Here is a 15,996-nt window from a genome sequence, read left to right as displayed (position 1 = left end):
AGTGTTAGGTGTTTATTAGAAAGTGCCCAACTATAAAATAAGGAAAAAAATCATGTATCAAAAGTTAGTTTAATTTAAATTTATGAAGATTTTTCTAAACTATAGGTACCTTTTTTGAATATAAAGGAAACTGCATTTCTAGTACAAGAAATAAAGGAACTGGATTCTATAGACTGGGGGAATAATACATGTTTTTATCCATCTATTCAGAAGCATTTATCTTGATAATGCCAACCGAGAAGTCTTTTAAGTTAATTATGAACTTCTAGTCTGTGAAGTCAGTAAGTGAAATACTTCTCTGTAAATATTGCAAAAAAAATGTTAAAGTTATGATCAATGTAGTCAATAATTTAAAAATCTGCCAGTGATGTTGAATTTTATGATTACAATGGCCTTGTTTGCATTAAATGAAAAATAAAACTATTCTCTACCTAACAAGAAAGAAAAAATATTTCACATGGGTTTAGGCTTAGCTATCTGATCATTTAAAATTTCTGAATTAAGTTTATCAAAACAATTGACAAACAATAAATTGCACATTTAAAAATATAGACTTTGATCAATACTTTTATATGTACATATATACCCATGAAACTATCACTATAGTCAAGATAGTGAATATATCCATGACCCTAAGATGTTTATTCTGCCCTTCTGTGTATGTGGAAATTTTCATAATCAAAAGTTAAAAAAAGGGAAATATTTATGAGGCAGATCAATAGGGCTTGGTGATTGAAGTTTGGCGGTATCATATACTTGGTTTGTGATATGAGCCACTGAATAGCCACTAATATGAGCCATTTATTGAAACTGGGAACACTGGAGAAGGAACTTGGTGAATTCAGTTTCGTACATGTTGAGTCTGAGGTCACAATGGGATATTTAAATAGAGGTGTCAAGTAAGAAGGTATTATATTAAAGCAAACAGTTTGGACAAGATAAATTTGGGAGTACTGGCATATGGTAACTGAAGCCAGGGAGTAGAAATTACCAAGAGAGTAAGTAGAGAACAGAAAAAAAGACTTAAGGGGAAAAAGAAACTCTGAAAAATGCTAATGTTTTATGACCGCCTAGAAGAGGAGCGAGGGGGAAAAATGATGAGAGTCCAGTATTGCAGAAGTCAAGGAAAAATGGCAAGAATGTGTCATTTGCGCTTACCACAGTAAGTCACATTCTGTATAATAGTTTTACTTTTCACTCTCAACTGATACATAATGATTTATACACCAGCAAGGTGTGGGCAGAGTCCTGAAATATGTGTCACCTTCAGTTCATTAATAAAATTAATTTTCCGAGCCTGTAAGGCTGAGGACTGGACGATGGACTCTGTAAATCAACCCAAGTAAATGGAGGACTCTATTTGACAGCTAGCTGGCTAGCTCTGTCTGCTGACTTCCAAAAGCCTCAGGAAGTCTTTCTTTGAAGCATTAACAGTATTGATTATTTTTTAAAATGAGTAATATTAAAACAAACTATTTTCTTTTTTTGCATATCTTTAGCCTTTCAGGATCTTAAAATGAAAGGGAATCTGGCTCATTAACAACTTCAACCTCCGCTGAAGGTGGGAAACTTGCCTTAAACTTCCTGATGATTATCCAACCAGTGTCTGTACAATATAATGACTTAGAGTACCCTGGGTCACCATGTGGTGGGGTGTGACAAAGGGAAAAGGGAGGGGGGTTGTTCAATGGGTACAGAGTTCGAGATTTGCAAGATGAAAAAGTTTCAGAGATCAGTTGTAAGACAATGTGAATGTACTCAACACTACTGAACTCTACACTTAAAAATGGGTAGATGGTTAACTTTTTATGCTATGTATTTTTTAATCACAATTTAAAAAAAGGAGAAAACAGTAAAAGACTGAAGGTCTGGAAACTTAGAGAAAAGGAAAGGTTTGAGATGATACTAATAAATGAGTTAGAACAGATTACATAATACTAAAAAGAAATTTCTAATTTTTAATACAATAAAAAAAGTGACATCATTGTATCTCATCTGTTCTCAAATTCATCAAAAAAAAATTATACCTTAAACTCAAGACACAGTGCTACATACTGAAGACCAAAAAAGGCATACAAAACAATTCTTGCCTTCAAGGAAATGGACAAGTAAACAGTTGTTATAAAATATGGTGAGCAGAATTAGAGATACAGAGTACAGAGTACATAATACAGATTATTATAGTAGATCAGATAGAACTTTCTGGAAGGTGTGGCATCTGAATTAGAAATTCACAAACGTCTTCTAAATAGCTTTCATGCCACAATCTAACCCTGAGCTTTATTAATGGTAGGAAATGATAGAGGAACTATTTTTTTTTAAAGTAATTCATATTCAGAAATGAAAGGGAGGGAAGAGGGGAAAAAAATTGGGATTTGGAGTCAGGAAGATTTCCTTCAGTTTTTTCATCACTGTATTTTCTACTTTTTTTTGTTGTTGGGGGAGGGTAATTAGGTTTATTAATTATTTTTTTAGAGGAGGTACCAAGGATTGTACCCAGGACCCTGTGCATTTTAGCATGCACTCTACCACTTGAGCTATACCCTCCCACCTCTATGTTTTCTATTCTTAAAATTAGCTCCAAATTTTCCTACTTCTGTGCCTTTGTCCACATCATTACTTTAACTTGGATAATCAATCAGTATTCCTTTATATTAAAATATGTACATGTAACAAACGGGGTTGACTCAACTAAATTATAAAATGCTTTTAGATGAATAATTAGAGTTGAAACTAAAACAGACGTTTTCTTCTAGTATTTTAGAAGGAAACAAATTATGTCTATAGGTTTACTTTTACTGAATTGTAATGGTCTCTCGATTTAAAATGCATGCCTGAGAAAGGCCATTTTCACAAACCTTTGTTGCAAAAAGTCATATATTCGATGTAGCTAAATGAAATAAAAAAGGGGGTAAGGTATAAGTTAGGGTTTTTAGGACAAAAGTAGATTTACAAGCATATATTATTATCAAGAGCTTTTTCTGTTCTCTCACACTCGACTAGCAGAAGCATTGATATATGCGTCAGTGGTTCTTCACTAGGTGGTTGCGGGGGGGTGTGCCACCCCACGGGACAAGTGACATTTCTGACTGTCACAACTGGGGAGGCACTGCTGTCATCTAGTGGCAGAGGTCAGAGATGCTAATGAACACCCTACAATGCAAAACACTGCCCCCTACTCCCACCCTGAACAAAGAATTATCCAGCCTCTAGGTCAACAGTGGTTGAGAAAACCTGCAATAGAAAAACGCATTTCTTTTCCTTTCTTTCTCTCCCATCCCTCTTCTTTCTTTTAAATTTTAACTCTTGAACAAGAAATGGAGCACATTTTATGACAAGAAAAAGAGAAAATGCTACCGAATCTTCCTCACTGACTAGAAATTTGGTCCATACCGCATCTGAATCAGCATTGCTTTGACCCATGTAACAGGACACTTTCCACCAAAATTTTACTTGACCTATGGAATAACAGACTTTCTACCAGACTTTATTGGTTTATGATAATATAAAATATATGAAAAAAGAGCCTAAAGAAAGAATTAGCAATTTATATCCTCTAACATGATATCTGACCACTATTATCTGGCATTTGAAGGGCCTTCTAGTAGATTTCCCAAATGGTTATTAATTTAAAAATTGTAAGGTGTCTTGGTATTTGTGTTAATGACATTTAAACTCAAAATTTATATAGTTAGAAAAATACTCACCAAAATAACTGAGCAAAATATTTATAAGCCACACATTAAACATGCCTTGAAGAATTATGAAAGCTCCAAAATTTAAATCATAAAGTATACAACATTTATTTTGGAACAAGATAGATAAAACCAAATATGTTCACTCTATATATTTTGATTATGATAAAATTTGTTAATTTAACACTCAGTTAAAAGAAACTTTAAATTAGCTAGTTAAAAAATGCCAAGTACATGATTAAGATAAACTTTTTGTCCATTGGAAAAAGAACTTCAGGAGTAAATGATGATGTAGCAAATCTGTCCAAAACACTAGGTCTTCATCTTTTGCTTCTTAGACCACTCAGGTGCTTCCTTTTTGGTCTGTAAAAAATTAAAAAAGAAAAGAAAATTAAGTAAGACATGTATAAGGAGGGTAAGAGAGACAATTCAGAGAACTAAGTTTCTCTACACATTGGGGCTTTCTTTGTAAAATTATAGTAAATAATTGCTTTTCTTAATTCAGAAGGCTACTACTTAAGGGCAAAGATTTTGTCTTTTGTCAGAAATAATCTCCCACCTGTATGTCTATTAAAAAAAGTTCACAGCTGTGTTTTCTGGCTTAAAGCCTGTATTTAATATATCCTACAGAGGTGAGTATTTTATGAATTGATTCTATTTTCAAAGAAAATTATAAAAAACCCAAGGACACAGCTTCTTTTTAGTTGTATTACCTATGTACATATAGATATACTCATTCACTCAATAGACATTTAGTGAAGAATTTCTAGATCCAAATCATGGTGCTTTGGGTATTCTGAATTGCTAAGTATTTACCAGATTACTTTTTGGGTTTACTGCTCAATCATTTCAGCCTCCAAAGAGCCTGGCTGTACAGAGTAGCAACAAAAAACAGCAGAGGAAGTGGGCTGTTACAGAATAAAGCCCGCAGAACTCCTTATATAAGGTACGGATTCCAATCAAAACATGTTACTTTATATAATATAATAAATCAAATATGCAGTTACTCCTTTCCCATCTATATTTTCTTAAGAACTATGAAGAACTACATTCCTAAATAAATATACATATATGTTTGTAGGCATATAAATAAGCATGATAACTTACACTTTTAAGCGTTTTTATATACTATAGCTGATACACAAAACGTTACAAGTGACAACAGTGATGAGCTCCTCCTGACCTCAGCCATGCCCTGGGCCAGCTTCAATTACACCACCAAACACACCAGTAGACCCTCCACTCCCCTCCTCCAACCCTAGCTGTATAACATAGCTCTAACTTGAGCTACAAATACTTTCATATGATGGTCCCCAAAGGCAACTAAAATTCCGTATGTCAAAATGAACTCCCCCAATCCGCCATATTCTCTGTCTCGGTGATTGGGGCCACAGGTTGCTCAGTCGTTTAAACCAGAAATGTTTTGGGGGAGGTATAGCTCAGTGGTAGAGCAAGTGCTTAGCGTGCACAAGGTCCTGGGGATTTAACCCCCTGTGCCTCCATTAAAGTAAGTAAGTAAATAAAACCCTAATTACCTTCCCACCCCCCAAAATAAATAACAACATAAACCAGAAATATTTGATCCCTCTTCATCTTAGATTTCTTCTTTTCACTTGCTACATCCATTCTAAGCAGTCCCTAACATTTGTTGAAATATCTTTTCAACTCCTTAGTCTGTTTCTATCTTGACCCCAATTGGATTGCCTCCGGCCCTCATCATCTCTGGCTTGATTCCTGCAAGAGTTTCCCACTTGCAATTTGGCTTTCTCTTCTGTTCTGTTCAATTCATCACCCACAGTCCTTCCAATCTTATCTTTCTGAAATGCAAATCTGCATTAAAACACTTCAGTGGTTTTTCTTTAAAAGAAAGTCCAAAGTCCTTAGTATGAAAAGTGAAAGAAACTTCCACATGAAAATAAGGAAATCATAGAGAACATCCAGGTGCTATCTTCCAAGACAATTCAAAGATGACAGAGGCTAACCAAATCCAAAAGACACCAAAGTACAGATGAGAATTCTAGTTTATCTGTCATAGAAGCGGTAAGTTCTGTTTTGAGAAACTGTGATTATCCCTAGGTCACAATGCAAAATGATTTTCTTAAGGGTGGCTCCTGGACAAAAAACTATGAGAGCAAGTTCTATGGACCAAGATCCTAAAGATCACAGAAGGAACAGAGCTTGTACCTCTGCATTTTCTTAATCAACTGATACTAAGTGTTGTTGTTATTGTTGTTGTTTTACTACCAAGTATGCATGGGGAGAAGGTAAAGAAAATTTTTTCAGTTAAAGAGTAATCTTAAGACTCTAAAAGGACAGAACAAGCATTTCAGGGCAGACTGTCCTTCCTGACTCCTGTCTGCTGCAGACCATCTGGTCTGGTCTGCTGCAGACCATCCCTTCTCCATTCCCTCCTCCCAATGCATCCTTTCTTCAGCTGTGTTAATGATGTAGCTTTGCCACAGTCAAGTGTACCTCTGTCTTGGGAATCAACTGCTTTTCCATTTTGTAAATGGACTTTCCAGTTCTTTGGTTACAACCATTTAAAATTAATTTCATAGCTTGCTCCCATAGGACTAATGTATGTTCCTTATTCCTAGGTTGTTTTGGCGGAACTTTCCTATCACTGTCATGTTCAAATTACCTTTAACTTAGAAAACAAGGCCCTTTAGCATGTGGCCCAGACTTACTTCTCTAATCCTCTCTCTTGAGACTGTACTACATGAACTAAATTATTTGTAGTTGAGACTAGTAATTTATTGAACACCTACTATATACCAGGTCCTTGTGTTAGGTTGTACAGATATAAAAATGAGTAAGATCCTAGGACAGAGTCTGCTGGTTGCCTAGACTGCAGCTACTTTCCTCTTCTTATTAAAAGAACTCTGATTTTACTATCAGAGTAATGGTCTTAACTACATTTATCAAAACTACATTTATCAGTTTCTCTTGCTGCTAGGTGTGGCCATGTGACTGAGTTCTGACCAATGGGATATAGAGGATGTTGGGTAGAACTTACAGAAAAATGCCTTTAGAAAAGGAGATGGTTATTTTCCTTCATTTCCTCTTGCTTCTTGCTTGGAATGCAGATGTGATGGCTTAGGCTACAGCGACCATTTTGTGATTCTGAGGACAGAAGCTACACACCAATGATGGTTGAAGAGAAAGGCAGAAGGAACCTAGGTCCCTGATGACTTCAAAGGGTCACAGACTAGGCCGGAAATGCTTATCTCCAGACTTTTATCTGAGAGACTTTTATCTGCTTAAGTCACTGAACTAGCAGTGGAACAAATTCCAAAAGGCTCTGACTCTTATCCTTAAGTAAGTTATAATGTTTATTTTGTTTCATGTTGTATTTTCCCCACACAGGAAAGTGTCTGGCACGCAGTAGGTACTCAATGCCGTGCTTCCTTTGTTTTTTGTAGCTGGTGCACAGTATAGAACACTGGGTTAGAGCACAAGCTCTGGAATAAAAGGTCTCAGCCATTCATTTGTAAACTTGGGCACGAACTCTTAGTTACTACATACATAATATGCGGAGACTGAAAAATAACAGTGCTGGCTATCCCAGGTACCCTCAGATCTTCTCTCCTTCCTTTCCCACCCTGCTCTGCACCCCAGGATGCTGTCAGTGGTGTCTTCTGGTTTCTGATTAGGTTCAGTTGCTGGGATGTACAGCAGGCTTCCAGGTGGGAGGACAAAAGGAGTTGGGATATTTATTCTCCAGCTCTGGCCATGGCTTGGTAGTGACTAAACTCCTCTACAGAAGACCAAAGTTCCCATAAGAAGGCTCCAATCCCTCTCCTGGCCCCTTGAGCTCTAGGAGTGGTTATAGCTTCCCACACTTACTAATCCTAGATGTTCATTATCACCTGCTGGTTTCCACATGCTTGTAAACAGTCCCTTCAGTGTGCGACATCTGTTTCCTAAATGGACCTTGACTGACATACAGTAATCAACAGCAGAGGGCTGTTGAGAGGATAAAATGAGACAAAGCATGGAAAAGCACCCAGCCCGTGATAACTGCTAACTATGAACAGTATTTTCTACCTGGTGTTCTCTCCTCCTAGCTGTTTTTCAGGACTCAGCGCAAAAGTCACCTCCCCTAGGAAATCTGCTCTGTACCTCATGGCTTCTTTTGGTGTTCTTTTCAAGAACCAAAGCCTTTAATACTTAATTTATTGTGTAATTGTTATACTTGCTTATTGAATCGGTCACCCAATAAATTAATGCTCAATAAACATTAGTTAAATGAATACATTTCTTTCTGTTGTCATTTTTGAATCTAGTGCTTTGTATATCAGTGTGAGTATTTTGTGGTTGATTCTCATTTTACTTTCAACAGTGACTACAACTGACATTAGATTTTGAATATTCAATTAATACTTCTTAGTCTAAACTTCAGTTGGCAAATGTAAAACAGATGTCCTAGAACTTTTTCTGACTGTATGTTTCAAAGTAAACTTCAATGGGTACATTTAAAAATCATTTTCTGGAGTGGTATTAACATTTTATCATAACGAATATTTGGAAGCATGTAATTTTCAAATCTTGTTCTACATAATCTCATTTTTCTTCTTGTATAACTATGCATAGCAATGAAGAGGCGTGTTTATAAGTAAGGTATGACTGCTCTCCTGGCTCCGGGCTCCCTCCTATGCCTCCTTCACTCAGCTGTCAGTGAACCAAGTATCATTCTGCCTCCCCTCCTTGTTTCCCCTGCAGGGGTGTTTCTCAGTCCCTCCCGTTTAACCCTATAGCTGCCTCTTCTCTCTCCTCCATCACTACCTTCGCTACCTTCTTAAGTTCTGTCTGAATTGATATGAAAGTCTGCTGCCTCTATCTATCCATTCCTCTCATTCATCTTTCACTGTTGCTGTCCAGGTCTGAGAGTACAAACGAGACCCTCACAGCATCCTGTACTTCCTCCCTATTTAGTATTTATCACATGGTATTGTATGATACACGGTGGTCATGATTAAACTGTGCGGCACTCTAGGGCAGGGGCCCTGGGCCTGGAATAAGGCTTGAATAAATGAATGCTTTCAAAAGAATGTGCCAGAGACTCAAAAGACGATTCCATAAGAGGTATTTCAAAGTGCCTGGAGACACAACATGGAGGACCCTTGAGGAAAATATGTTAGGTGATTTCTCATCTACATCAGTACCTATGTCTAAGTACTACCAAAATTCAAACAAATTCCATGGAGATAACAGTGATCCTGGAAAGCTGATTTCTGATTCTCATGAGACATACATTCTTTTTATTTTATTAAAAAAATTTTTAAAATTGAAGTACAGTTGATTAACAATGTAGTTTTAGTTTCTGGCATACAGCAAAATGATTCAGTTATTTATATACATATATTCTTTTTCAGACTATCTGCCATTATAGGTTATTATAAGACTATAATTCCCTGGCTATACAGTAGGACCTTGTTGTTTATCTATTTTATATACAGTAGTTTGTATCCACTAATCCTGAACTCCCAATTTATTCACCCCCACCTTTCTCCTCTGGTAACCCTAAGTTTGTTTCCTATGTTTGTGAGTCTATTTATGGTTTGTAAATAAGTTCATTTGTATCATTTTTTAGATTCCACATGTAAGTGATATATTTATCTTTCTCTGATTTGCTTCACTGAATATGATAATCTCCAGGTCCATCCATGTTGCTGCAAATGGCATTATTTCTTTTTTATGGCTGAGTAGTATTCCAGTGTGTGTGTGTGTGTGTGTGTGTGTGTGTGTGTGTGTGTGTGTGTGTGTGTGTTTGTATACATATACACATCACATCTTCTTTATCCATTCATCTGCCAATGGACATTTAGGTTGCTTCCATGTCTTGGCTATTGTAAATAGTGCTACTATGCACCTTGGAGTGCATCATGAGACATACATTCCTCAATTCTAGACATTTTGTCAGTAAGGTACTATCCATTAGTGACAGCCCAGTTCCAGGCACTGTAAGTTTCTAAGCCTTTATCCTTTACCAACTCCTGATTAGTACTGAGCAACTAGCATAAGACAGATCACAGACTGGCGAACTATGGTCCACGCTCTCTATCATTGTACGGACTGCCTGCTAAGAATGGATTTAACATTTTTAAAGAAAGGTAAAACCAAAAAAAACAGAATGTACAATAGCGATAGTATGTGCCTCACAAGCCTAGAATACTTACTGTCTTGCCTTTTAAAGAAAAATTGGCCAACTCCTAATAGATGGCTGTTAAATAAAGTGGGCACAAAAATTCAGATACACAATTAACTGCTTTTTATTTCGGCAATTCCATTTTTATCCTATTTAAACAGTAGTGTTTCTTCTATGTTACTATCTTAAAGTTATTTACCCTTCCTACTCATAAGATGGGGCTTTAGGTAGCAAAGTATGTTATGCCTCTTCAGTCATTAACAGAGTTCATCTTTTAGCTGAGGAGGGCCCTTATTTTCTATTTCACATTTCTATTTTTTTCTTTTTAAATTTAAGACTTACAGATTCCATGATATGAAATCCTTCTTATAATATATTTTATATAAACATACATATACTGGACATGATATTAGACATACAAATTGCTTAAAAGTAAACTTATATATTGGGAGCACTGCTTTAATTTTTATGTGCTGGTTTAGGTTAATTATATTTATAATTTTATAAGGAAACAGTACAAATTAATGAAAATCTCAAATTATTAGTGGTGTTAACAGATCCTAAAGTCAACAGTATTCCAGATTTAGGAAAGTGCTCAGAGGGCTGTGGTGAAAACAGATGGTAGGATTAACTGGAAACCTTCCAGAAGTAATTTACTGTTACAATGTGATTTAGGAGACAGATAACTGATAAGATAGGTACTTCGGTATCATCCAGAAGCTGCCAACTAAAACATTAATATATAACTTGGGGATTATAACATAGTGAGAAAGAATGCTGACTGATATACGCAGACATAATAAGCCTGGTGGATTATTCCCGGAATCTAGAAAAAGAGCTAGAAATTAAGAATCTGTTAGTGTTCAACCAGTGCCTGTTTCTAAAGAAAAGAAATACTATGTCTAATAGATATAATTACTTTGTTCTCTAAAAAAAAGATAACAGAAAGTTGAAGAAGTAAGTATTTATATGTCTTCATAGGCAGGGCTCAACTCTTTTTTTCCCCTCAGAGGATAAGTATTTATTCAAGTTACCCAGAAAGTCAGTGTTAGTGCCAGTTTAATCCATGAGTGTATATTACAAGCACAAGAGACTGATGGAGAGAAAATATCTGTAACATAGTTAATAAATGTTTAAGATCAGAATATAAGAGAGAGTTCATAAATCAACAGCAAAAAGAAAACAGAGAAAAATGAGCAAAAGAAATGAGCAGGTCATTCACACACACACAAAAATACAAACAATCAATAGAAAACAAAAAGACACTCAACATCACTAGTAATCAAAAATGCAAAATAAGATACTTGTTTTTCATCCATCAGATTCAGGAAAACTGAAATGATTGCTAAAATAAGGATTGAATGTGGATACATATGGATCTTGCACATTGTTGGAGGGAGTACCAATTGGCATCGCCATTTTCCAGGGAAATTTGGTGTTTTTAAAAAATATTTTATTTTATTTATTTATTTTAAAATTTTAAGGCAGAGGGCAACTCACACGTGTCTAGGATAGCTGACCCGGCTTTCCTACCAACAAAGGGACAAAGTGAGAAGCAGCCCCAGATCACTCAGACTTCATGGCTCTATTTCCATGCTCACTAGAAACTTCCTTATTTCTAATTTAGCTTACAGCTAAATTACATCAGGAAGATGCTGCAATTAGTATTCCTGAGACTCAAAATTGAAAAATTATTTTTAAAAATGTAAATGCACTAGATACCTTGAGGTGTGAGTGTGTCCCGGTGAGATAAATCTGGATTCAACATTAAAAAGTGAGACCAGAGCTTCCAAACCAATGTGATAACAAAGTGCTAGAGATACGATGAGCAGTTGGTCCCTTCTGCCTCCAGAGATGGCTGGAGCCCCTTCAATCTACCAGCAAAGTTCATTTACCCTGGTGTACTATACAAATATCACACTTTTTTATGTGTGTTATAACATGAAAAACGCCGGGTGGTACAGGGTTAGGACATGATTGTGTTAATGTCACCTCAGGGCAGCATCCTGTGTCACCTGTCTTAATACATCCAGTGAATTGTATTCATTATATTAGAGTATTACAAATAACTGCTAAATTCCATCTGGATGAAATTATAAAATTTCCCTCATGAATAATGAAAAAAAAACCTGTTTCTATAACCTATCTACTGAAATGTTAAAAAATTTTGGTAAAATATACATAATATAAAATTTACCGTCTTAACCATTTTTAAGTATACAGTTGGTCACACCACTGTGCTCCCCTCACCACCATCCGTCCACAGAAATCTCTGCATCTTGTATAATTGAAACTCTGCGCACATTAAACAGTGACTCCCCACTCTCCTTAGTCCCAGGTAACCACCATTCTAATTCCTGCCTCTTTGAATCTGACTATTCTAGTTATACCCTATCTACTTTTATTTTCCTTTTGTCCTAAAGGAAAGTGTTAAGTGGTAAAATGACTAAAGCCAGGCATAAGAAAGCAGTAAGAGAGGAATAAAGTCTAGATTGTTAAACACCCTATTTTTTAATAATGAAAAGGGGCACAAATTAGAAAATATTTTGTGAATGTTACACTCTCTGCTCTTGGAACTTCTCACTCTTTATCTCTTGTTGTCACCTGTCAAATCCTAGACATTCAAGGCCAACCTCAAATACCTTCTTTTTCTTGGAGCCCATCAACAACACATCATCTCTCCTTTCTTTGAGTTTCTGTGGTAGCTTGTATTTCCTTTAAAGCAGTCCCCCCAATTTCACCTTATACTATTTTTAGTGGCTTTCTTATCCTTGATCCTAGAGGAGAAGCATCCTTAGGGCTAACTCTGCATCTTAATGATCAGATTATTCTACCATATTCAGCACAGGTCCTTGCAAATAGTACACATTTTTTAACTTAATTTACATGAACATTTTTTGCCTTCCAGATGACCACATGTAGCCTTCTAAATCACTTCCAGAGAATTGTGTGGTCTCTATAATCATTTTTGTATAAATTACATAAACGTAATTTACCCATCCAACATACGCTAGCGAATGAGATAACCAATATAAACCAAGACCTGAATCCTATCATAAATTCACTGTAATGACACTTCACACACTATGTGCTGGCGCTGCACATCCTACTATGCTCCCTACTTAGAGACTAACGCCCCTTCTCTTTTTAATGCTTACCGTCCACGTGGAGAAAAGATTAACTGCCGGGCTGCTAACATGCATTTTTAAGAAAGTACTGACAAAATAGTGACAATGAATTACATCCTGATTAGAAACGGTATTTTGGAAAAGAATGGCAACAGAAAACTAGCAAAAGACAGTCCCGTGCTGCTCTGCAATGAGAGAGGAGAGTTATTTACTCCCAGGAGGATTAGAATAGCTCCAGTTTTTCTCTAGTTAAGGAGACTGGTGAGGCTGGGAAAAGTGGTTAGCACAGCTAAAAGCTACCTTGGGAGAGAAAAGAGACGATTAGTAGTTGCTCGTTACAGAAGCCGCACTAACCATGGTCTTGGGAGTTGCTCCTTTCACACTCCGCGTAGTTTATTTATTTAGTTCAACACTAAAATTCTCTACACAGTTTAAACAGCTAAGAAGATAACTAAATTGGGGAGAAGAATAACTGTTTTTTTTTTTTAATGCTACATTACCAAATATTTAGATTATCTGCTTTGATCATGTGCTGTGGGAACACAGCTTCTATCTTTTTTTTTCTTTTTTCTTTTTTTTAAAGCAGACGTTTTTATTGTAGTGTTTGTATCCCGAAGGCCAGGTAATTGGGGTTTCTCTTTGATTTCTGCTTGGAGCAGGTTCCGTGAATTGAACCCGGGACCTCTTGCGTGCTGAGTATGCGCTCTATCCCCCTACAGCTTCTATCCTTGAAGCACTTACATTCTGTAGTTCAGTTTAGTCTTTTTGGTGTATTCAATGCCTGAAAAACAACTCTCTCACGTCTGTGATTTCAATGGTCAGAACTTTTCTATAAAATACACCTTTTGGGGGTTGTCTTCATATATGAATATAACATGAGCACAGCAAAATGTGCATATGATTATAAAAGTATTCAGGAAAAATGTATCAAGCTCTCATTCGTCTTCCTCTATAACACAGCTCTACCTCCGCCCCACTGCCCAGTTAACAGCAGTTCTGTGTGTTTTCCTCATATTTTCAGTGCGTATATAAACATGCACGCACTCATCCATCCATCACTGAATTTATCAGGGAAAAATACCAACAACAAATAATTTCAGCCAAAGGATCTGAAAGCAAATTAGAAATGTTTCCATTTTAGCTATAAAACCGTAAGATTATGTAACGATTAAATCTTATTTTCAAATATTTGCATCATAAAGTCCTTATTAACAAGATGAGGGAAAATATAAGAAAAACATTCTTATGGGAAATTGAAAATATTTAAAATAATAACTGTAAAAATTCTGATGCCTTAAGAGAATCATAGTATGTTTGTATAAAAGAAGTCCAGACCTCATTTCATATAATATCCCTCCTAATTTTAAAGATAAGAACCAGCTCAGGGCATTTAGATGACTTGCCCCAGGTGACCCAGTTAATTCATATTCCTAATTCTGTGTTATTAGCACATAGTATCGATTTGAGTGATTTCCAGTATTTTTTAAAAATCTCATTTATTTATTATAGTATTATTTAGTTATTTTATTTTGGTAGGAGGGGTAATTAGGTTTGTTTATTTTTAGAGGAAGTACTGGGGATTGAACCCAGGACCTCATGCATGCTAAGCATGTGCTCTATGATTTGAGCTATACCCTCCGCTCAAGTGATTTCCAGTATTATCTCTCAGTTTTCATTAGGACCTCACACCTCTTTTGAAAAATTTCCTCTTGTACATAAAAGAAAGTTTATTGTAGAAAAAAATAATAATATATAGATAAGCATAAAGAAGGAAATAAAAACTACCCAATTAATACTTCATATTTCAAATTTCCTTAATTTTGTTCTCACAGCAGAACCTTAGCTTGAGATACTGGAGAAATCTTACTCCTACTGATTTACTGATTACAGTCAGGATTTCAGGATATCAGAATCAGGTTACTGAGCTAAAGTCAGAAGTACAGGAGGTCAGGATCAGAAGGACTAGTTCATTGCTTGGAACAGAGAAGGGTCAGAAAAGCAGATCACAGAATGTGACAGGCTTCCAGTATTTGGTTGTACCTTGTGGTTTTCAACCGACCCTATGTTTTCCACTAGCGTCTATGTATTCAGTCTGCTCTCCTCTTGCAGATTACAATAATAGACACATCATAGTGTCTGTCATGATCTCAGCCCACTTTCTGAGGAAAACTAGCCGAGCCATGGTCCTTCTGAACAAACAGCCCTAGGCAGCTTTCTTTGGTACCATGTGACCCTTGCTGACTAGTAAGGGCAGCCATCCAGTAGGCTGGCTAATAACCTTAACAAGTCTTGCCACAAAGGGGTAGCCCCCAACGAGAATGACCTGTGCCAATTAGAATCCTGCTTTTGGAAAATACAGGAAGAACTAGGTTCTAAGAGGGGAGACTGGGAAAAGGATGCATAGATACATGTCTCAAGACAAGGGGCTGTGATGAGGAAGTTGATGAGGAAGTGGATACTATGAGTAAGCAGAAAGTAGGAGAGAAACACAGAGAAGCTGATGTACCACTGGAGGAAAAGGTCCACGGACTCAGCTGTGGAAACGCATTCAGCTGCCTTGCACCCAGGCTGGTTGATCCAGATTTCCAGTTTTCTCCATCCTGTTAGCTCAGTCTCTATTGCCACATGGACCCTTACATAATTATCCCTTATTTCATTTAGACTGTAACTCTGTCATTTTTTTTTTAAAGGAGGTTAAACTATGTAATCACCAAGCAATCTCTCACATCTCACTGATCTTGAGTAGCATGTTCTGAATGCATAATGAAATAGCTTAGATCAGAGGTTCCCATACTTGACCGATTATTATAATTATCTAGGGAGTTAAAAAAATTAAGTTTCTGGGGACTCACTGAATCAGCATATCGTACAGAAAATCTTTCTGGTTGTGAGTCTCCACTCAGATGGTAAAAATCATGTTTCTTCTGAGAAATTAAGGCATGGAGGGGAAACCATGTTGAAGGAAAGTGAAATATTTAATAAGGTGACTCCTATTTTGAGTCTCTTGCCTTTTTCTTCTTAATCT

At 36.4% G+C, this 15,996-nt stretch overlaps 1 protein-coding gene across 5 annotated transcripts in view; it reads right to left on the bottom strand.

Moving 5' to 3' along the window:
- Positions 1-1,935: 1,935 nt before the first annotated feature.
- PIBF1 (progesterone immunomodulatory binding factor 1) overlaps positions 1,936-15,996 on the bottom strand; it is a 172,621-nt gene continuing 158,560 nt past the window's right edge. For all 5 annotated transcript variants that reach the window (XM_074378311.1, XM_074378312.1, XM_010973552.3 and 2 more), the window contains one exon: positions 1,936-4,058. In XM_074378311.1, coding sequence (XP_074234412.1) covers positions 4,008-4,058 — 51 coding nt within the window. In that variant the 3' untranslated portion in view covers positions 1,936-4,007. The remainder of the gene's footprint in view (positions 4,059-15,996) is intronic.

This window comes from Camelus bactrianus, chromosome 14, assembly GCF_048773025.1.
Source record: "Camelus bactrianus isolate YW-2024 breed Bactrian camel chromosome 14, ASM4877302v1, whole genome shotgun sequence".
In the NCBI taxonomy this organism is placed as follows: Eukaryota; Metazoa; Chordata; class Mammalia; order Artiodactyla; family Camelidae; genus Camelus; species Camelus bactrianus.
The sequence above is the reverse complement of the archived record's forward strand: the minus strand, read 5'-3'. Positions and strand labels throughout refer to the sequence as shown.